Here is a 22,040-nt window from a genome sequence, read left to right as displayed (position 1 = left end):
TAAAACCATAGTTCGTGTATTAATTGGCTGTCTGCCCTCATTTCATAATAACCTGTATTGCTTTTGAACTGGAAATTATTTTTTTGAGAATGATGAATTTAAAACCAAAAGTAGGAGAACAAATGTAACACACAAAAAAATAAGAGGCAAAAGAAGAATTATACAACTGAAAATACTAACGAAAGAAGAAAAGCTCAAATAACCCCAACAAACCACGAAACTCAGAAACAATAGAAGATGGGCAGTAAGTAAAATCAATCAACCACTAGATAATACAATCACAAAGTGAAATGACAAAAAACTAAGAGAGATCACTTGTGCTATGTACTTATGGTGAGAAGTGAGAACCTACGATGATGAGGCTTGGCGAGCACGAACGAGTGCATTGAGTTCCCTCACTTGGTTTCTCAATCGCTCTGGGTTGCAGAAAAAGTCCACAAATACCCGCCTTTGAAGTTCCACGTCCTTGGCGTGATGCTTCACAATCTGCAACAATAGTAGTATATTCAGATTGTCTATTTCACTATAATCTATATATATACATTCATAGGAGAAGAATTAAGACTCACCTCCCTTTTATTGCGGTGCTCAAGCGTCACCTCTTCCACTGCTGTAGAGAGTTTGGAGTTGATTTTCCCCATTTCATCAAGTTCTTTCATCAGTGGCTAATAATACATGAAGGAAACAACATTTAGTTAAAACTTTCATATATTGGTTTAGATTAACGACTAAAATTGGTAACTGAGAATTATTTTACCCAAGGTGTCAATATGGGTTGTGCCGTAGTTGAAGACGCAAAGAGCAGTTGCTGCAGATTCTGAATATGGGTACACCTGAGAAACAGAGAAGAGACAAAAGTGATATATGAGCATCGTAAATACTTGTTTCTGTGAAAAGAGATTGAGAATTCTGGACTCACAGCTCATTAATGCATCTATTTCGGTCATCTGGAAGGGAATTCTCGAGGTCAGACTGAAGAGACGACAGATCGGATTGAAGAGCAACTATCTGCTGAATGATGGCTGGAGCTGAGACATAAGTTGATAATCCGGCTTGGGTATCTATAACAGCAAGAGATGAAGATTATCAGCCAAAACTAGGTTTGGAAAATGTCAGATAAAGGGGAAATAATTTGTGTAAAATGATAGTGTTGACTACTTGAGTGAATGCTCAAGAGATCTCTAACTCCATGTAAAAAGCTGTCACGGTCATCTACTGCTCCTTGTTCTTGCACATCAGATGCAGCTTGTATCAGTGCCGAACATCGCCCCTGTATATATAGTGAAACGATGAATTAGTTTCAATATCCAAAAGTTGCAGGAAAGCATGGACGGTAACTATGAATATGACCATACCACACGGCTTCTTGTGGCGGAGAGGTAGCCCTGAAGTTCGGATTCAATTACTTTTAGCAGAGAGAATGCTCCAAGCATGTTTTTCTTTTCTAGCTGACATGCTAATTTTAAGAACTGGTGTCTTGCTAGCTGATTAACCAGATGATTGATGAACTGCAACAAAAAATTTGGAATATCAAAGACAGATTAACAAGTAGATCTTCGTATTTCATACATGGAAAACACACAGTATTGTGGCCAACATATCTTGAAGAGATCTAATCAACAGAAATACTAATAAAACTGAAGGCCAGGCCAACATACCACTTTCTGTTTACTAATATACAGTTCTTGACGCATGACCTTTAGATCGTAGTCACCTACAAGGTTATGATGAGGAAAATGATATGACAGCCCCAAATTATCCAAAAGCTACAGGTAAAGAGCAAAGACTAAATGCTGAATACCTTGCAAGATATAGGTGTCCTGCAGTTGTGCGAGCTCCCAACATAGTTCGGGAATAGTCTAAAAAGAAGAACGGATTAACATGTGTAGTTAGTCAAAGAAGTGCCTAGTTTTTCATAGTTTGGAAACACGATATTTGAAACGTTAAAATTGAGTACATAAACAAACCTCAGATAAGAGTTTTTCTTCTTTCTGATAAAGGGTAGAGATTTCTTCGACTAGATCTGCATGTTTTCTCCTGCACAGATAAGAACATGAACACCAGAATACAGTATGAAAAGTTAAAGACTTAATGATGATTTTATCAATGTCTCGTCCTTTGATGTTCGACTAGATCTGCATGTTCTTTTTACCTCAGAGAATGTAGATCAAAATGAATATGAGCTTCCACTGATGTTACTTGAGATTTGAGTGTCAAAAGAATAGCTTGTTGCTTAGCATTCTCCACCTGGGCTTCAATCCATTGTCTCTCACTTGTTCCAAAGCTGTGAGTAACCAGGAAAATGCCTTGGAGAGTGAGAAAACTTGTATGCGTGAAAAGTCCACAATTTTCTATGCCCTAAATATATACTGAATGCCCTCAATTCTAAAAATCCTAATTTCTATATTTCTGAGTACAATTTTTCTCAACTAAAAGACTTTATCCAAATCCAGAGTAACGGTCAAAGTGAAAGCTGAAAGTTATATTGCCGGAGTACCACATAATACATACATGGACCGAAGCCGTTGGAGTTCAGCTACACGTTGATGCTGTGACTTTTCCAAATCTGCTGCATTGTAAATAGAAAAGTTATAGATGCACAATAGCTTCAAAACATAGGAATTTTATTATACAGAGGGAAGTTACATAACTCCACAGGGATATATTTCTGCTATACAAAATCACACTGTAGCAAAGTTACCTCGCAACATGTTAGATGTATCATCAAGACTGACCCATGAGCATTTCGATTTTCCTTCCTCTGCAACTAAACGGTATGGCCCCTGATATGACAGCAGATAATTACATTAAAAAGAGTGCAAGATGAATACAGTTGATACTCTCCATTCTCAAAAAGTGGCAAACTACAGCATTTCTCACAAGGTACTAGGAATAAGATCTCTTGCTAGACTTTTCTATACGATGAAGAGAAATTGAAATCATCAGCAATGTATTCACCACTAATGTCATTCACTTACTGTGTCTAGCTGCTTAGCAAACCACTGATTTAGCTCCTTTGTGCAGGCTGAATCTCCAGCCAAGTAGGCATGGAAATCGGAGTATGCTAAGTATATTCCATCCTCTGCACATATGAAACAACCAATTAAGTTAGCTAAAAGATTTGATGACAATTTACTATAATACATATTCCATGAAATAATCAGTTAGATTTTGCTGACATAGCTGTGAAAACCACCTTTTCGTCTATCATCCAAAAGAAATGTCTACAGAAAATACAACTTATAGAAAAGTTTCATAAAAATGAAATCCAAAAGTTGCTACAAATATAACCTCGATCTAACTTATCAATCTTTCAAATAACTACCAGAGCTAAAGTTCCTCCCCCAAATGCTGCTAATTTGACGGTATTTTGCATTGAAGCCTATTAAAAATTTCAGCTTCAAAACAGATTTACAATAGTTCACCAGATATGAAAAAGTTAAACCAAAAGATTGAGAAGGGATACGAAGGACACCTTCGCCAGAATGATAATGCGCCAGCTCTTGAGAAGTGGAAGCCAGTCTTCCTAGAACTCCATTCATCTAAATCACAGTAAAATACAAAAGGAAACATCACAAACTTATCAAAAACCAAAATAATTGCATTCCACTTTACAATTGTGTAGGACATGTATCAAACCTGCAAATTTCGAGCAGATAAACTGTCTTCTATAGCTGTTATCTGTCCAGAGACAGCAGAAGTTGCAGCAACTCGAGCACGTCTCCCTTGAATAAGAGCTGAAGATTGGCCAGTGAGTAAATCATATTGAGTTTGTAACCGCCTTAGCTGCCTCTGCAACTCTAAGGCTTCAGCCTTATGCGCCAAAGTTGCATCTCTGTCAATTAAAAGAAACTGTCAGTGGGTGCCATGTAATGATTGGTATACACGACTACATCAGCAAAATCTAGTGATACATGAACATCCAAGTGATGTGAAACACAGTCCCTGGAAATTTCTCAAAGGGAATAACAAAATACATTTATAGAAAACACCAAGGTCAAAGAAACCTACAAGTACGTAACTTATGTAAACGCATGACCTAACAAGGTAATTGACATGAAACCAAATTTCTCAACAAAATTAACCAACTTCTCACGAGGAAAAAAAACATTTATCAGCGCATCATCGGTCAATAAACTTCTCACGAGAAAAAAAAAACATTTAACAGTGCACCATCGGTCAATAAACTTAGTGCACACATGATAATCCACACTAAAAAACTGGACAGTTATACTTGTTTCAAGAGCCTTATAATAGGCATGAAACAGAAAGTACAGATTCGCATATGTGATATGAAGGTCTAACCTTACTTCTTTAATGCTTTCTTCTGCTCCAAAAACGGCCTCCTGGTTATTTCTCCTGGAAGAAAATGCTGATATGCTATCATATGCCTGGTCTAGATCATCGCCCTGAAGAGAACAAAATGCGCCATAGGAAGGCAATGAAGTAACATCTTAAGACGGATGCTTCTAGATATGATTAACTCTCAAAAAATTTAAGAAAAAATCACAAGCAGAATGGCCCAAGAATTACCTCTAAGAGTTTCCCATCTCGTTGAAATTGCTCATATCTGGATCCAGAAACAAGAGAACAACCCATTAACCACTGATATATGAACTAACTACATAGATTAACGACAAAGAAAATTAATCTGATTCATTGCTAATATGTTCCAGATAACTAAATGCAGCAAAACATTGATCAATGAGAAAATTTTAGGAAGCTAGCAACAACAATCGAAAGTAAAACCACAAGGATTTGCCTAATTGCAACAATTCAAGCTTCATCAAACTGGAATACAAACCTAATTCACCAAAACCAAGACAAATTCAACCGAATCCGGAAACGAAACAACATTGAGAAGTGAGACATTCGATGTGAATCTGAGAATGAGAGCGGAAATGAGAACATACAGTGATAGTTCGGCGAGAGAGAGGACATTGGAAGGACGAAGAGAGGAACAGATCCAGTCGAGGATAGGTCGAGCATCGTCGTACTGAAACGGCCATTCGAAGCTATCGGGATCCAATTTTCCGGCGCCTTCGTAACCTAGCTCCGCCACAAGAGAGCACAGTCTCGCGCTGCTCATCTCCGATCGCCGGTGGGAATTATGCGATTGCCTCAGAAATGAAATTTGAAATTCTCACTGTCGTTATTGCCTCTAATTCAATTTTGAAAGTTATGTAAAAAACAATAAGCATTCGTTTTCAATAGATAGGTTGTGAAGAGTTTTGATTTTTGATTTTTTTTTGTTGATGTTGTTTCCATTTTCCATACGACGTCTATATTTCACTATGTAAAGTAAGTATTTCTTTATTTATTTTGTTTGAATGCAATTATGCATATATGGTTGATGGGCCTAAATCATGATTTTGACGATAAAAAGAGATTATTCACCTTAGAAAAATAGTATAAGACTATATGACCAGACCATAGCTAGTTTCCAAACTGATGCCATAAATTTGGAGAAGGAAAAAGAATCGATGCTACAAGAGAACGTGACCCTCAAGAAGCAGAATAATGTTTTGAGGGAAGAGATCAACTTCTTTTTGGATCGAACGATAGAAAATTATGTTATTATGTAAATGTAGACGCAATTGAAAAATCACTTAATCAAATTTACAACGTTAATTGAACTTTTTCTCTTTAATCAGATTTACAACATTAATACAATTAGTCAGTCACCAATTCCTAATCTTCTCAACCCCACAACCAAAACAATAGATATGTTAAACACTCTATTCACTCACACCAAGAACCCTAAATAGTTTCTAGCCTATAACTTGTGATTCATATAAAAGAGCAAAACGACCAACTTAAGCCTAATGCTTAGACCGCCAATATACATGTAACAACAGGTAAATAGTTTCTAGCCTATTAACAACTGTACCATTTTTCACACAAATTAATAAAAACATCTAAATTTTTCTTTTACACTTTATTTTTAATTAATAAGTTGAAAACACATAGATAAAACAGAGATTTGATTTTAAAAACTACATCACAGAGATTTGATTTAAAACATAAAAAAAAAAAAAAAAAATTAAACAACACTTTTTGTGAAACGGGTGAAATACTTTAAATTAAAAACTGTAAATTAAAGTTTATAGTTTCTTTGACTATGATTTCTAAGAAAATATGTTTGATAAAACATTAACTACTAGTACTATGTAACATTAGTAAAAGCACATATAAATATGCTACTATCTTGACTTTAAAACATCACAACCAAAACTCAAAACACAAATATATTCCATTTTTGTTTTTGTTAAAATATTGAACATTTTAACGAAAATGAAGACACTTTTTTTCTTTCTAACTATTGCAGTTTTGGTTTCATCATGTAAGTTCATTCTTGATCAATTTATATTTATATTTTAATTTAAAAAGTTTTCAAAAAAACTATTTCTAGGTACATCAAATATCATGACAAAATCTATTTTAGAAGGAAAAACTCAGTTTTCTATCCCTTCATTAAGCTCTACTATTGATCCAGCATACGAACATATTGGACATTTTCCCGATGACATGAAAATTATCTTTTGCCAACAATGTGCATTTCATTGTATTGAGAAAAAGAAGAATATACCTCATTGTGAAAATTCTATTTGTCGTTGTACATTGGAAAACATTTTGTAAGACATTATTTTTTTTGTAAGACATTATTTTTTTGTAAGACATTATTTTATAATAATTTACTATATTTTTTTTCCATGTTTTATATGTCATTCTAATATAAATAATCTAAGTTTGGCCTTTGAGTTCAAGTTGACTTGATCTTGCCGAGAGAAAATGAAGAAGTTGAAGAAGATTGTGTCATGCTCTGAATATTGGTCCCTCAACGAATTTGGTTGTGACTTGTTTTCACCTAGTGATTGTCTGCTTTTGTCATATAAGCTCTGCCGCGGGGTAAGTGAGATTAAGCTTGCATTATGGCCCTAAGTTAAAGCAGTGAATGGATTCTAGAGATCGAGTGGTATTGAGATAGAATTCATATACTAGACAGATTTGCTAGTAGGAACTATATGGATTAATCGTTGGAGTCAGAGTAGCCTACATTTATCTCCATAGCAGGAATTGGGTTCAAAAACCACAAAAAATATTGAATTCACTACAAACCGAGATATCATACTTAAAAAGGAAATATCTTAAAGTGTGAGGCCGTTAAGAGAACTTTCAATATGTTGAGTAACTCGTTTTCGAATTTGTCCTTCAGAGAGATTCTTCATCATTCACAACCTTCATCATTCATAGTAGAATAACTGTATGATCAATATCAATCACCAATTCTCTCATTAGGAATCACGAAACAATCAACAACACATTCCACTTTAATAAAGGCTTGCTAGTCCAAGTGCGCGGGTACCTTTGAGATGATTAATAAAGTTACACAATACGCTTGGTTTATATAAAATCGATCTGTTTTCTTAACATTTGTCTTGTTTTTGCATAGTAAGAAGATATTATTAGATATAAATAGATATACAAGCCAATTATTTTAATATGAGATTTGCTATATAAGTTTTAGAAAACGAAGAAATCCAATTCTTTTAAAATGTGAACATGAGATTTATCGAAGTGATACGACAGAAATTAAAATACATTGTGATTCTCTAGATCAAACGAAGAGTACCGTAGCGACAACAATTACAACAGTACATACCTTGAAGACTATGGTTTGAACCACAGGAGGAACAGCGTAAAGTAAGAGTAATGAGAGAAACCTTCATTATCTCCACGGCAAGATTTGGGTTACCGGCGACGAACAACTTGAACTCATCAGAGCTAGCAATCGTACTTATATTATTTTTTATATAACTGAAACTTTCATCGTTGAGGACTTTGTCAAAAGGGATTTGAGCGAGCACAAGGAGGTCAAGAGAATTCAACAAACTCAGAGAAGATATAAGCTCGGTTCTGCATAGGTCTCGTAGATGCAGAATCTCATACTTATCAGCCGCAAGATAGAGTGAGCGAGCATGTTGTTTCACGTTGGCAGAAAGCATTGAGCCATCACTGCATATAAACTCAACAAAAGCTTCTAACTCTTCATGTTTCATCTCTGAAAGAGTAATTGTTTCCACATGTTTAGTCGAAGTCTTGAACTCGTCTAATTCGAACATATTCTTAAAAACCTCCGATCTTGATGCCTATTCAAATTCCGAACATATACGTTGAGAAAACTTCATTAACCACACAAAGCAAAAATATAAAAAAATCATAGTGATTCTTGAATCAGATGATGATATCAATAAAGAGAGAAGATGAAAGAAGAGACCAGAATAAGTTTGTGGGCAGAGATAGCTGAACCCTCATCACTATTCTTTGCCTTGAGCATTACGTCAACTTGCCATTTTTCTGCCAAAACCTTTGCAAGTCCACCCGAGAAATGCTCTTTGTTGGTTGGAGTTGCCATATTTATAATGTAATGTATATTTTTCGATGTAATATGATGGTGGTTTAGATAGAGGATACAATGAAAACGGTCAAAATAACTTTTGGAAGTGGAGAAGACAGAAATTTAGTACAATGAAATTCCCAAGTCCAAACTCTTAATTGGCGTCCTCCTCTCTTGAAAATTGTGTAACGAAATCAAACCGGTGCCAAAGAAGAATTAGTAAATTGTGTAACGGAATGATTGAGTTATTGGCTTTATATTCATAAATACATTATACATAAACATATGAACAAAATGATATGTCACTAAAACTATATTGCACTTTGAATGTAAAATGGTTAAAACGCTAATATGAAGATGATTAAAATACTTATTAAAAAATGTTTAAAATAATAGCTTAAATATTTATCCAAGTTTTAACAAAATAAAGATGTTTTCCAATTTCCAGTATTTTATAATGTGATCTATGTAATTTTGTTTACACCAAATGTAATTTCGTAAGAAACGAGAAACGGAGAATAGAAGCTAAATTTATACGGTATGTAGCTTAGTTTTGCATGACCATAACTCGTGATAACGTGGACGTATGCGTTTTTATAATCACCATCTACGTTTCTCTTCTATACGTTAAAACTTAAAAACACATGTCTATGGACGTATTAGGTGCCTCAATCCATTAACATCCCCAAAATTTAAGCACCTTATGACAATACCGTAATAAGAAACTTATGAATGGTTCTTTCTTATTTAGACTTTGAATGTAATTTGTAATTTGAATGATTTTACTGGTTTTAAGTGGTTTTCTTAAAATCTTTTTTCACTATTCCGAAATTTTAAAAAATTTAAGAAAAATAATTTTTGTGTGGTTTCTTTAAGTTTCGAAGAGAAACTTAAATGTAAAATTTATACATAAACATGTTAAAACGCATACCCCCACGTCCAAACTATGAATGACTGAATGTTAAATCAAATATTAATATATCAATAATAGGAGTGCATATCAACTTAAGGGTCTACAATAAATAATTAAACAGTACAGGAATAAACATGAAAAGAAAATAGTTAAACAAAACAAACTGAATAGAACAATTATTTTATTCTACTTATTCTTTTACAAAAAAAAAAAAAGGCTTTAAAATTTATTCAAAATATTAATATTGTAGTGGAATAAATGAAGCTATTTATACCCACTTTTCATCACAAGTAGTAAAAAGTTGTAGAAAGATTATTTTTTATCCAACCTATTTTGACTTCTAATTATACAACTATTTAATTCTAAAAACTTCTCTATGATTGTAATAGAAACGAAAATATAATAAAACAACCATTCCGCGACAAAGTAAAAAAAAAAAAAGTAGAAAAAAAAGATTGATCAAATTAGCTTCTACTTTTTTTTGATCAATCTTGTTGCTTTAAATGTGCTTTAATTTAGAGTGCTACCGTTCTCTTTCCCTAATTTTAAAGCGTGGGTGTTTCCTTTAATGACATTTGATTGCCATAATTCCACAACTTTTGTATTCTTTTTTAAACACTCACTTTTGCCTTTATTTGAACGTGTATTTTCTTTTCTTTTCTTTTCATTTGTTTACTCAAAAGATGATAAAAAGATGAAATAATTTGGTTAGGAAATTAATAGCCTGTATTTTTAGTAGTTGTAAGTTGTAACCTAATAAGAAAGAAAGCAAGTCTTTCATAATTTACTTAAGAGTCACGCCCAACATTCACATGATACTTTAACGTTATGTAAAGTCTTTTGGTTACACATAACTCAATTTTGTTTTTTGTCAACGGATAAAACTCAATTTGAGAAAAATGCTTTTATGAAAGACGTACTATAGAAAAGTTATAAAACATCGTGAGAAAAATGCAAAGCAAAACAAGAAAAAAGAATGATTTTGTAGCTAAAGAAAAAAGGCTATATCTCTCCAAGAAAATGAATTGAATATTATGGTTATATAAGCATATATTCTACAAGATCCATCCAGACTATGGATTCCAAAGAAATACCATCAGTATACAGTGAAAAGTTAAACGAAATGTAGGAGATTTCGACAACGTTGTTATACGTTACAAAAGTGTCAGTAGTGAAAAGAAAAGGTGAAGGGGATCATCAGTCACCATATTAGCTGGGGTAACATAATGATATTAAGTCATTTCATGTATTTTGGGTTTGGTAATAATGGGATCTCTGTTGTTTGTCCAGGAAAAAAAAACAAAAATTATGCTACCATATTTGGGAATTTGTTTTCTCTTTTGGTCATGATATTAATTTTTCTATTAAGTATTGTTTAAGAGGTATGAACTTCATAGTATCTATTAGATCCGTTTAAATTCGATATCATCTTGATTCGATGCAAAAGATTGGAGTATTCGTCATGATAAAAATTGAAGGAATCAAATAACAAATACTACTTTTACTATTATGGTTCAAAACTCTTTATATTTAACATTGAATAATAATTTATTCCAAATGGTCAATCAACACAACCGTTTCGAAACTCTTTATGTTATATTTTTGACATATAAATGTTTTCTTATTTGTAAACTTCTTTTTTCTTTCTAGTACATCACAAGTAAGCACCGACGTATTTTGAAGAATATTGATGATTCAAGTTCTTTGCCAACCTTGATATGCATCATTTGAATATCCCTTGAACCTTAAAATTCTGATATCCGCTTCGTTAACATCCCCAAAAATAAACTTCATTGATTCATCGGTTACCCATGAAAACCCCTTAAAAGCATCACATTTTCACATAAATATTCATTGAGCATTTACCAATAAATGATAGTCTTTTTCCAAAACAACCCAACCGTAGAGGGCTTTGCTACATGCGTAACTTCCCCTATGACCTTACAACCATCTGTGCTTATCGAAGTATTTGTCTCCAGGCTCTGTTAGAATTTTCTTATATATAAGTTACTTATGTTTAAAAATTAAAATTACAGGATTTTTAGAATTTTCTTACAAGTACCTATCTCCTAATATAAATCCTTTAACAAAAAAAAAGTACCTATCTCCTAATATATTTAAGATTTTTTTTTATAAAATTGTAGTTTAGTTTGTCTCCACCTTAGAAGACAGATTGTACTCATCCTTTCACCAAAGGCAACATCCAGTTTCACGCAAAGCCGACTTACCAAACCAAAAACATACGACGGCATTCTCAAAAGCTTTGACATTAATCCCTAAAATATAGTAAACCAGCTCACATTTTACCTTAATTTTTTTTTTCCTTGAAATCGACCATTATCCTGAAGATTTGACAAAAACCACTATAATTAAGAACATATGATTGTAAGTTGTAACCTACCAACATTCTTTAATTATCATTACTTAGTTACTAGAAATTGACCCCCCAAAAAAAAAAATGAAGTCCCCCAAACATAGAACTCAGCTAACTATAGTTAAAAGTGACAAGCCATCATCTTATCTAGTAATTTGTATATAACTATATTGCAATATTCATTACACAAACTTTGGACTGGTAAATGTAATAATTCGACCAACTAAGTTTCAATTAATCCACTCAATGATTATTCACTTATCCCATAACTCCCATTAGTATTCTGCCAATTTCTACAAATATCAATTTTTCTATCTTTTAGACCATTTATCTGATTTTCAATAATAATTTTCATATAATTATCCTTTCTTTTTCAAATCGGAAAAAAAAAGTAAGGTATCTCTGCGACAAGTCAAACTTTCAGTAGAAGAAGGAAGCTAAGCTACTATTCAACATTCCCCTCCCTCAGCTTTAACTCCTTTCACATCCCTAATCTAACCAAACCCATCACTTACACTATCAACATAATATATAATTAGATGATCTGAGCCGAATATAATACATAATTTGCAAAACCAAGTCTCATTTATAGTTTAGTTAATATAATATGGCTAAGCTTTTCGCAAAAGCTACATTGGTCTACTATCTTTTAGCATTCATCTTTTTTTTTCCTACGCATTCATAAATACATACTCTCACAAGCATAGTCTTTTGATATATATAATAGGATTAGAAAAAGAAAAGAAAAAAAAACAAAGTGTTCTTCTGACTCAAGTCTCTCACGCTTGTTTCTTCAAAGCACCCGTGTTGGCAAAAAACACCTTGAAATGCACCCAAACCCACCTCCTCCTCTTTTCTGCAAATCTCAATTATTAACATTTTCCATAATCAAAATCATTAATCGAAGCAGACTAACAAAGATAAGACTAATTTAATAACAAGTTAATTAAATTAAAGTTTAATTACCCTTTTGGATTTGACTGAGAGAAGTTGTGGGGAAACTTTGTACAAGTCTTCATCCACAGGCTTTGGTGCCTTCATCCTCCGCTTCACAACCGGTGTTGGACAGCTTACCGGCGCGTTAAACTCACGCGCCTCCGTCTTATAGTTGTGTTGCTGCTTCGACACATTTCTCTTCTTCTCCGCTGGTTCTTGACCCACTTTAGCCTAGAAATAAACATTTTCCACGAACATAAGACTAAATCAAGAAACTCAAGGCGTCGTGTTGAATACATGAATCAAGAAAGTACCCGGCGACGAGGGACAATGATAACGGCCGGAGCTACAAGGTGGTGGTTGTCGTAGAGATCACCGGCGAGGTAAAGATCACGATCTTGAGGGTAAGAAGCATAGTGAAGAAAAGCTGGTTGTTGAGTTGTTGCTGTCTCGAAACACTGAGTGAATGGAACGGCGTCGTTCCAATCCCAGCTTCCAAAAGCTGGCACGTGTCCTCTCCGACAGTACTCTCCTCCTCCGTATTCCTGATTGAGAAAACATAAAAAGTTAAAAACTTTGTATAACCCACAAGAAGATGACGAAGAAGAAGAAGAAAGAGGAAGGAGCTTACGTAGTCCATTGTCGTAGTAGTTGTGAATGGGTTTGATTGATGATGTTCGGACCTCTCTGCTTTAAGTAATCTAAATAGAGAAAGAGAGAAGAGAGAGATCTATGCGTAATAAATAACCAGATGGGTATTTTACATTACTCAACACTGAGACAAAAGTTGTCTTAAAGTCTACTTGTAGGAGATAGAGAAAGAGTAGTGAGGGACTGTGTGTCTCTGAGCATAGAGTGGTGTTTTCAAAAATATAGTGTAGGGTAAGTGAAAATAATATAAAGTTGGGCTTTAGCTACTCTTCTTCTACTACTTTTTTTTTTTTTTTACTTTTTAACAAAATTCTACTGTGTTTTTTTTGGGTTTTTTATTTCTTTTTATACAATGTTCTGTAGTCTGTTTTTACTTTTGATCTTTTAATAAATTTTTATCCTTTTCTATTAGTTTTCTTGTTGGCTTTAGATTTTGTTTTTACATGGGGTAACTTTACTTCTATAACAAACGTTTTTTTTCATGGTTGACTAACAAAAGATACACTACTTGATGTAACGTTACTTTCACTAATAAAAGAATTGACCAAGTGTTTTATGGGTTCTAAAGCTGACTTATGCATTCCATTTATTACTGTATCTTGTAATACATCTTCTGTGTTGGGGAATTAAATAAGTTTTTTTTGTTGTTGTGTGGAGTAGATAACATTTATAGTCATGTATCAGAATATCCAATTTGAAAAAAGGAAGAAAAAAGAAGTGTAAAATTTAAGAGACAAAAGAGTTAAGAAAGGAGCTTTAGGAAGAAGGGGCCACATGCAACAATTACCTCTGTTATGAAACTTTGTGCTATGTGCAGTGTGCAACCAAAAACATTGCCACGACTCCAAGCAATCCCATTTATTATCTTTTGTCAATTTCTCTTACTTTTTCCTTATAATATTCCAACTTTACAATAATTAATAGTAGTATGTCTAGAAATTTTGAATATTTTTATCAAGTAAGTTTTATATTGACAGCGGACAGGTGGGGTTAGGTCAAAATTACTGATACTGTTGATAGCAGGATAATAAATTGGAACTGCTCATTGCAGCCTTTGAAATTGAGAAAACAGTTAGAAAAAACACAATTCAGCGGAATGGGCTTTTCACTGTTGTCATAAATATCTTGGTTAGGGCAGTTTAACACTAGCTAGAGAAAATATTGTAGTAAGCCATCTTAGGGTTAAATGTTTTTGCCTTGAAAATTTTCAATTGTGTTGGATTATTGATGAGCTTATAAGTATGGAACTTTTGTTGGTAGAACCACTAAATTAAACAAAATGGTAATCATCAGAAATTTTTTAGATTAATTTTTTATACACCAAATTATATATCAATGAACATTAGGGGAAACAAAATTGTTGAGTCGAAACTAAAATTCTGTAGTAATTGTAAGGCAGTTTTGAAAATTATTAACAATGTTTTCTTTAAACTATTAATGAGTTTTAAGAAATTGTTTTTTTCATATTTTTTTAAAAAATAAAAACGCTTTAAACTGCAAATTAAAAATGGAAACGCTTTGGGTAGTTTGTATAAATATTTTGCAAACAAATATTTAAAAAAACAAAAAAAAAAAACGAAATGGATGCAATGCTTCTGAAAATCCCTAGCTTGCTTTTTGGGTAGTTAGGTATTTAAGATATCGTGCTTTTGAGTTGTCATGCTGTAGTGTTGTTTATGTTGCTTGGCCTACTCTACTGTTAACGTTTGACATTTCTATCATTAGTCTTTTCTATGTTTCTATCCTTAATCCACCGGGTTTGTGTTCTTTTGCAGTTAAATTTACTTTTTACGAAATATGTTACTTGAATTCTGATGTTTTCGCCTTATAACTTTAATATAAAACATAGCTACGCATTAGTTTAGTAACTTCTATTAAAAATTAAAATAGATTGGATATTCAAAACTAAAGATATCTAACGAATTTTATAGATTCACATACGTGAACGTTATACAAAATACTCTTCATTAGTTTAGTAACTTCAATTAAAAATAAGCATAGATTGTTATTCAAGATCTAAAGATATCTAAGGACATTATTTAGATTCACATATGTATGGAGTAGGATATATAATTGATACAACATCACTTTTAAGCTAAGTAAGAATCAACATCACTTGCAAGGCTACCATTAATATGCTACATTAAAATAGTGAGTATAAAACATTTGTGAAACAGGAGAGGATAATTGAAAAACATTTATTGATACGGGAATATAAAATGAGATATTAATTTTCGTTTTTGAGGTTTCGTGAACATGCTCTACTACACATTGAATGAACCTGTTTAATACTCCTCCTTGGGACCTTGAAATATTAGATACGTCATTTGAGTACTTTGTGTCAAAATAATTGTTAGTTTTTGGAACTCCTTGGAGCCTCTTGATACAACTACTCTAGAATGAGCAATGCTACATCACTATAGTGTTAGCCTGTTAGGTTCTAGAGGTTACAAGTTATAGGTCTGGTCAACACCCAATACTATTGTGGTTCTCTATGCGACCTAAGACTTATTTATACTCTATCAGGCTAATTAATAATCCTAATAACGAACACAATGAAACTACAAAATCTAATAATGAACGATCAAAAATGTAAATTATACTTATTTAGAATCATCATATAGTTAAGGTTCACATGATAACATCATTCTTAACATAAAACATGAATAATAATTATATCAAATATCAAAAACATCACAAAAGTTTGACAAAAAAATTGAAAAAAAAAAGAGAAAACAAAGTTGATGAGAAAATCAGTTGTTACATCAAATCTAAGAACCATATAGATCTCAATCTAATTGCATATAAAAGTTGAAGTTCTTGACTATGAAATCTGAATTCCTCCTTTTCCTCTTATTTTATTTTTCTATTGGCTCGGATACCTCTAAAATTGAGTCTCTTTAACCTTTGTTGGCATAGGAATGATTTGCTTTCATTCTTTTCAAATGCTTAGCAGAAAATGATTGTAAATTAGGTAAAACAATAATTATCTTTGAAAACTTATGCTCTTGTCTTTCAACCCTACCAATTTTGAGGAAGATTAGAGTGAGTGAAATATATAAACTTATCATCTAGAAATACGTATATTAAAACCTTTAAACCAATTTATTATCAGTGAGTGATTGAATAAACAAAATCGTAGAGCAAAGAATCGTCGCGTTTGTGCCATGAATATTACTAATAATAGGACTGAAATTCTTATTTATTTATTTTTTAAATAGAAGAGTAAAAGTAAAGAAATTGAGAATCTAGTGATTTGGATTTTCTCACAGAGAATGAAGGGAAAGGCTAGTCTAAGACAATGGTCAAAGGTTATTTTTCATCTTCTTTTTTTTTTTTTGGAAATGAATTTTCATCTATTTTTTCAACTTCATATTACTTTCTTTTTAACTTTACCATTTGTGAGTAAGTCTGAAAACTGCAGTAAACTTTGTATGCTTCTTTTATTCCGAATAGTCTCGACACTCGAGTCATTGAGAGAGATTCTCGTTCTCGTTCTCTTTTTATTTTTTTCCTTCTATGTTTTGTCCCATTTATATACTAATTGATATTCTCATTAGTTTTGTGGTTAAAGTAGCTAACTTTTGTTGCCAATAAAGAAAACGTAGCTAATAGTGGCCAGAATAAGTTTTGGGTTGGGTTTATTCAGGTTTTGGTAACCCAAGTAAAATCTGGATTTAAGGTCTTTAGATTTTATATTAGGTTTAAGTTGTTTACGATCATAAATACTTTGACCAAAACAAACTCAAATCTAAAATTAAATCAACTTTATCTGGAAAATATTTTAGTTATACAGATTTGTCTGGTTATTGAGTTCTTATAAAACTGACAATAGCATCCAAAATGAATTTCAATAGATAAAATAAGTTGAAATATCCAGAAATAAAATAAGACATGCTAAACCTTTTTTCCCTCTTATTTTTCAACTTCAAATTTTTTATTTTTTCCTTAGCATTTATTTGCGAGCAAATCTGAAATGTGCAATAAGCTTTTTAAGCTCCTTTTAATTTCAAAAATCTGGAATTGATGGGTAATGAACAAGGAGAGAGTTACATGATATTCTAGTTTGGGAAGCTCTTAAAAAGCATCGAAACACTAGAAAAGCACAAATCCTTCATGGGCTAAAATCAGGCCCAGTAATTGCAAATGCCTTTTTCATATATGTTATTTTTGGAAAAAAGTATTTGCAAATGTTGATTAGTTTACCTATATAAATAAGAAGAATATTTGTAGTTATAAAGTGTATTAGTTGAAAAAAGTTATATATAAGTTGTAATTAGGGTCTATGACATTAATAAATATATGTTGCCCTGCATCCATTACTTGGTTTTGTATCCGCCTTAGACAAGATTCATCGTTATCAAGTAAATAACAAATAACGTAATTTAGATACTCGCAAGTACGGATAATAAGATTTAGACAAAAACAATAATTCATGACTAGTTTTATTAATTTTCTGTTTGATTGTTTACTATTTATAGAGATATATTTTATTTTAAATTAGTTTTTAAAAGTAAATATAATATTATGTTATAAATTTAAATTAAATTTTAACCGGAAAAAAAAAGTGACAAATAATCAGCAAGTGACATACAAATAACTGTTGTATTTTTTTCTTGGTTATAGTGGCATACAAATTACTTGCCATTAATCCACAAATATTTGTAAGAAGCAACATATGTTTATCAATATCAAGAAAATTTACACAATGTGCCAGTTGTATTACTCTGGAATTTTCTTCTTCCATTTTGTAGTAAAAGATTTGTGGGCTGGAGATTGTGGATAATTGATAAATACCAAAAAAAAACAAAAAAGAGCAGCAATAATAAGAATCCAAGTGACCAATACCCTATCCCAAAAGTGAAGAAAGAAAATCCAATCTAGTTCACGGGTTTGCTCCAAAACTTAATAATAAATACACCATTGCATGCACATTCATTTTAACACCACAAACACAACAAATATATAAAAAATAAAGAGGATAAAATGACAAGCAAGAAGGTGGCAATTATGGTGATTGTAATGGTGATGGCTAGTTTAGTCGTTGAGAGGTCAGTGGCGATTGACCTTTGTGGCATGACTCAGGCAGAGTTGAATGAATGCTTACCAGCGGTGAGCAAGAATAACCCGACGAGCCCATCGTTACTTTGTTGTAACGCTCTGAAACATGCTGACTACACTTGTCTTTGTGGCTACAAAAACTCTCCGTGGCTCGGTTCTTTTGGTGTAGATCCCAAGCTCGCTTCTAGTCTCCCTAAAGAGTGTGACCTAACCAACGCCCCAACTTGTTAAGCATTATGGTGTTTTCCTTTGTTTGTTTATTATTTACCATGTTTAATGGAATATTCTAATTAAATATAAGGATATTTTAATGGATTCGCTTAGATTCATACCGAGATTATCGCATAGCTATGGTTCACACTTCACAAAATAATATCAATGATCTAAACCTATAAAATCAAAAATACTTATCATAAAAACGTCACAAAAAGTTCACCAAAAAATAGTATGAAAATAGAGAAAACAAAGTCATGAAAATGCTGTTGTTGCATCAAATTCATCATGAACAATAGATCTCAATCTAATTGCAAATGAAATTTTGATGGTTTTGACTATGAAGAATGAACTCCTCCTTTTTCTATTCTTTTCCATTGGCTCATATACCTTTAAAATTGGTCATTTGTTATAGTCTTTCTATTTCTAACCTTCGTTGGCCAAGGCCTAATTTGCTTTTCCTAAAATCTCTTTAACAAAAAGAAGATAATTGTGAATTAGGTAAAATAATGATTGCCACTATACAGTTTTTACTTTTTAGGTTTCGGTAAAACAGTGATCGCCGGTAAAAACAGTAATTGTAGTTGAAAAACGATTAGATGGTGAAAAAGTATCAACTATAAAAATACATATATTAAATCCACTAAACCATTTCGTAGACCAAATAATCATCTCGTATGTGCCATGCTTATGAGTTTATCACTAATTACACTAATAGGACTGAAATTCTCAAAGAAAATAAAACATTTATTTGAAAATAGAACAGCAAAAAAATTGAGAATCTAGAGATTTGGATTTATTCTTCGTTCTATATTTTGTCCCGTTTATATACTAACTGATGTTCTCATTTGTTTTGTGGTTAAAGTAGCTAACTGTTGTTGACACTTAACAGTAATACTCGCTAACTGTTTTATTTTCGTAATTTGTGAAACTTCTTAGAGTACTCTTACTTGGGCTCATATCAGGCCCAGTATTTTGCGGATGTTTATTAATGTGTTTTTTTTCGATTAAAAGAGAATTTTATATACAAATACAATGTGCAAGTTGAATTTTCTTTTTCCATTTGTAGTAAAAGATTTGTGGACTGGAAATTGTGTAATCGATACTTGATAATTGATAAGAATCCGAAAGCTTATGATTCTATGACAAAAGACCCTCTCCCAAAAGTAAAGTGGAAAAACACATCCCCGTGACTATATGGAGCAATCCAATCTGGTTCACGGGTTTCTCTAAAACTTGATATATATACACCTTCTCATGCACATTCATTTCAACACCACAAACACAAACAAACATATAGAAAAAGAGAGAGGAGGATAATAATATGGCGAGCAAGAAAGCAGCTATGGTTATGATGGCGATGATCGTGATAATGGCTATGTTGGTCGATACATCAGTAGCGATAGATCTCTGCGGCATGAGCCAGGATGAGTTGAATGAGTGCAAACCAGCGGTTAGCAAGGAGAATCCGACGAGCCCATCACAGCCTTGCTGCACCGCTCTGCAACACGCTGATTTTGCATGTCTTTGTGGTTACAAGAACTCTCCATGGCTCGGTTCTTTCGGTGTTGATCCTGAACTCGCTTCTGCTCTCCCCAAACAGTGTGGTCTAGCCAACGCCCCAACTTGTTAAAAGACTCTGTATACGTGTGTTTATGTTTTTTATTACTCCTATTCTAAATATCGGATGTTATTAATAAATCGTATTTTCTGCCAAATGGCGTTTATGGGTTAACCCCAAAAACTGGTCAAAAGAAAAGAAAGAGGACCAATCGAAAACTACACAAGGCCCAAACACGGAAGGGCAATTTCGAAAAATATGTAACCAATAAGCGATAGAGAGAAACCACAAAGCACAAATACAGAGGTTTATGGTTTCACTACCTCTGACACAGTATTCAACACTCTGACACCAAAACAACAAATATTCTTAATTCCGTCTTATCTAATCACTAACCATTTCATTTTCATTCCAAATAGACGATTATACCCTTAGTACTAAACCAACAAAAATGACAAAGAACACAGATTAAACACAGAACGATTATAGAAGATAGATAGAGAAGCGAAATCATCAACAAAACATAATATAGCCCGAGATTAATATGCAATTTCACCAAGATTAGAGTTTGTCAAAAGGGGTGAAATTAGAATCCGAAAGTCATTAGCCTACTCGATCCGGTTTACTGATTACCGGATTCCACAAAAGACAAAATAAAAGCATAAACCTAGGATAATAGATAGTTTTTTTTGTTCAGAAACCGACGAAGAATTAGATCCGACGACAGATTCTAAACCTCTTTGTTCTCGTCGGTGATCACGGTCTTCTTCTCCGCGAAGATCCAAGTGACACCAAAAGGATCCGTAACTTTTCCTTTGAATCCCAGTTCAACTTCTGCCTCCGTAACCTCCACTTTCACAGCTCCGGCGTCAACAGCTTTCGCAACGGCGGCTTCAGCATCCTTAGTTCCGAGAAGAAAAGTCACTCCCGAACCTTCCGATTTCGCACTGTTTAACGATTTAAAAAAGAAACAAAACCACATAAGTAAACAGTAATCGTATTTAAGAAAAGGCACAATCATCCACTTAAAATAGTTTTTTAAGCGTTATAAAAGTTTCCAAAAACTATTCATTTCAAAAACCTAAATCCAGATCTAAAACGAACAAAAAAATCGTGTTTAAGGGAGAGGAATAACTTCTAAACATGATTTATTCTCCAGATTTCTTCTAATAAAACAACCTAAAACCAGATCTAAAACGAAATCAAACACTAAACGAACAAAAACCTAAAAAAAAAACAGAAAACATGGAGATCTAGAAGCTAAACACCAAAACGAGAGAGAGAGACTTACGTAGAAAAACCAGGGAGAGAGGAAACGTCGCAAACAACGAAGGAAGAGCCAGCGAGATTAAGCTCAGAAGAGAGAACATGAGGAAGCTCTTGGTCAAGCTTACGCTTAGGGTAAAGAGAATGACCAGACTCGATCGCACCAAAAGCAGATTTGTAGAAAGTAACAGCGTCACCGACCTTTTGAGCTTCAACGAGCAACATCTGCTTGAACTCAGTGAAGACAAGATGCGTCTCCACCGGACCAGCACCGTTAGTAGCAACAGCAGTAACATCTTCTTGAGCCATCGCAGAGAGAAAATAAAACTTTGAGAAGAGAGATTCGTTTACGGTTAAGAGAGAAATGAAAATTGCGTGTGAAAGAACAATCTAGAGACGATGAGTGAGATATTTATGAAGGAAGCGGAGAAGCGGAATCGTTTCGTGTAACCTGACGAGGATTTCAAATGGATATAACAATTGCTCTCACGTCCGTGGATTTTTACCCTTACTTTTTGATTTATTTACGTGAATATGCCCCTACTAATCACTTTTCATTTACTACCCTATAGGACTCGTGTCTCGTTCGCATGTCTCCTCTATTAAACCGTTGGAAAGAAATCAATTAAAATTGGTTACTCGAATATTTTAATCTTTGTTATATACT

The 22,040-nt window shown here is 33.1% G+C and overlaps 7 protein-coding genes and 1 long non-coding RNA gene across 9 annotated transcripts; 3 read left to right on the top strand and 5 right to left on the bottom strand.

The window, feature by feature from the left end:
* Positions 1–59: 59 nt before the first annotated feature.
* Positions 60–5,293, bottom strand: AUG3 (HAUS augmin-like complex subunit). Of its 2 annotated transcripts, none has more exons than NM_124228.4 (18): positions 4,914–5,293; positions 4,534–4,570; positions 4,306–4,409; positions 3,640–3,835; positions 3,476–3,542; positions 2,979–3,082; positions 2,702–2,783; positions 2,512–2,566; positions 2,153–2,284; positions 1,968–2,037; positions 1,802–1,859; positions 1,659–1,714; positions 1,356–1,508; positions 1,159–1,270; positions 920–1,061; positions 758–833; positions 570–665; positions 60–486 (listed from the first exon to the last, which is right to left on the bottom strand). In NM_124228.4, exons 1-18 carry the CDS (start codon positions 5,087–5,089, stop codon positions 349–351), a joined length of 1,854 nt encoding a protein of 617 aa, NP_199663.2. In that variant the 5' UTR covers positions 5,090–5,293; the 3' UTR covers positions 60–348. The 2 variants fall into 2 exon arrangements, with proteins under 2 accessions (NP_199663.2, NP_001330720.1); NM_001344774.1 differs by having other exon boundaries at positions 2,512–2,569; positions 4,914–5,283.
* Positions 5,294–6,294: 1,001 nt separating this feature from the next.
* Positions 6,295–6,639, top strand: AT5G48515 (Putative membrane lipoprotein; the record flags this gene model as incomplete). The annotated part of the gene is made up of 2 exons (NM_001036956.1): positions 6,295–6,343; positions 6,413–6,639. The coding sequence occupies 2 exons, from the start codon at positions 6,295–6,297 to the stop codon at positions 6,637–6,639; spliced, it is 276 nt and encodes a 91-aa protein (NP_001032033.1).
* Positions 6,640–6,887: 248 nt separating this feature from the next.
* Positions 6,888–7,166, bottom strand: AT5G07155. The gene has a single exon (NR_142983.1). It is a non-coding gene; the product is annotated as an other RNA (long non-coding RNA).
* Positions 7,167–7,557: 391 nt separating this feature from the next.
* Positions 7,558–8,416, bottom strand: AT5G48510 (BTB/POZ domain-containing protein; the record flags this gene model as incomplete). The annotated part of the gene is made up of 2 exons (NM_124227.2): positions 7,558–8,150; positions 8,279–8,416. 2 exons carry the CDS (start codon positions 8,414–8,416, stop codon positions 7,614–7,616), a joined length of 675 nt encoding a protein of 224 aa, NP_199662.1. The 3' UTR covers positions 7,558–7,613.
* A 3,724-nt stretch (positions 8,417–12,140) lies between these two features.
* Positions 12,141–13,516, bottom strand: AT5G48500 (pathogenic type III effector avirulence factor Avr AvrRpt-cleavage: cleavage site protein). The gene is made up of 4 exons (NM_124226.4): positions 13,253–13,516; positions 12,936–13,166; positions 12,652–12,852; positions 12,141–12,541 (listed from the first exon to the last, which is right to left on the bottom strand). The coding sequence occupies exons 1-4, from the start codon at positions 13,259–13,261 to the stop codon at positions 12,479–12,481; spliced, it is 504 nt and encodes a 167-aa protein (NP_568700.1). The 5' UTR covers positions 13,262–13,516; the 3' UTR covers positions 12,141–12,478.
* Positions 13,517–18,133: 4,617 nt separating this feature from the next.
* On the top strand, positions 18,134–18,712 carry AT5G48490 (Bifunctional inhibitor/lipid-transfer protein/seed storage 2S albumin superfamily protein). Its single transcript, NM_124225.2, has one exon. It carries the CDS (start codon positions 18,259–18,261, stop codon positions 18,562–18,564), a length of 306 nt encoding a protein of 101 aa, NP_199660.1. The 5' UTR covers positions 18,134–18,258; the 3' UTR covers positions 18,565–18,712.
* A 943-nt stretch (positions 18,713–19,655) lies between these two features.
* Positions 19,656–20,468, top strand: DIR1 (Bifunctional inhibitor/lipid-transfer protein/seed storage 2S albumin superfamily protein). The gene has a single exon (NM_124224.3). It carries the CDS (start codon positions 19,871–19,873, stop codon positions 20,177–20,179), a length of 309 nt encoding a protein of 102 aa, NP_568699.1. The 5' UTR covers positions 19,656–19,870; the 3' UTR covers positions 20,180–20,468.
* Positions 19,656–21,957, bottom strand: AT5G48480 (Lactoylglutathione lyase / glyoxalase I family protein). The gene is made up of 2 exons (NM_124223.4): positions 21,399–21,957; positions 19,656–21,054 (listed from the first exon to the last, which is right to left on the bottom strand). Exons 1-2 carry the CDS (start codon positions 21,680–21,682, stop codon positions 20,838–20,840), a joined length of 501 nt encoding a protein of 166 aa, NP_568698.1. The 5' UTR covers positions 21,683–21,957; the 3' UTR covers positions 19,656–20,837.
* Between the last annotated feature and the right edge of the window lie 83 nt (positions 21,958–22,040).

The sequence above is a fragment of the Arabidopsis thaliana genome, chromosome 5, assembly GCF_000001735.4.
Source record: "Arabidopsis thaliana chromosome 5, partial sequence".
In the NCBI taxonomy this organism is placed as follows: Eukaryota; Viridiplantae; Streptophyta; class Magnoliopsida; order Brassicales; family Brassicaceae; genus Arabidopsis; species Arabidopsis thaliana.
This window is presented reverse-complemented; position numbering and strand designations above follow the sequence as displayed.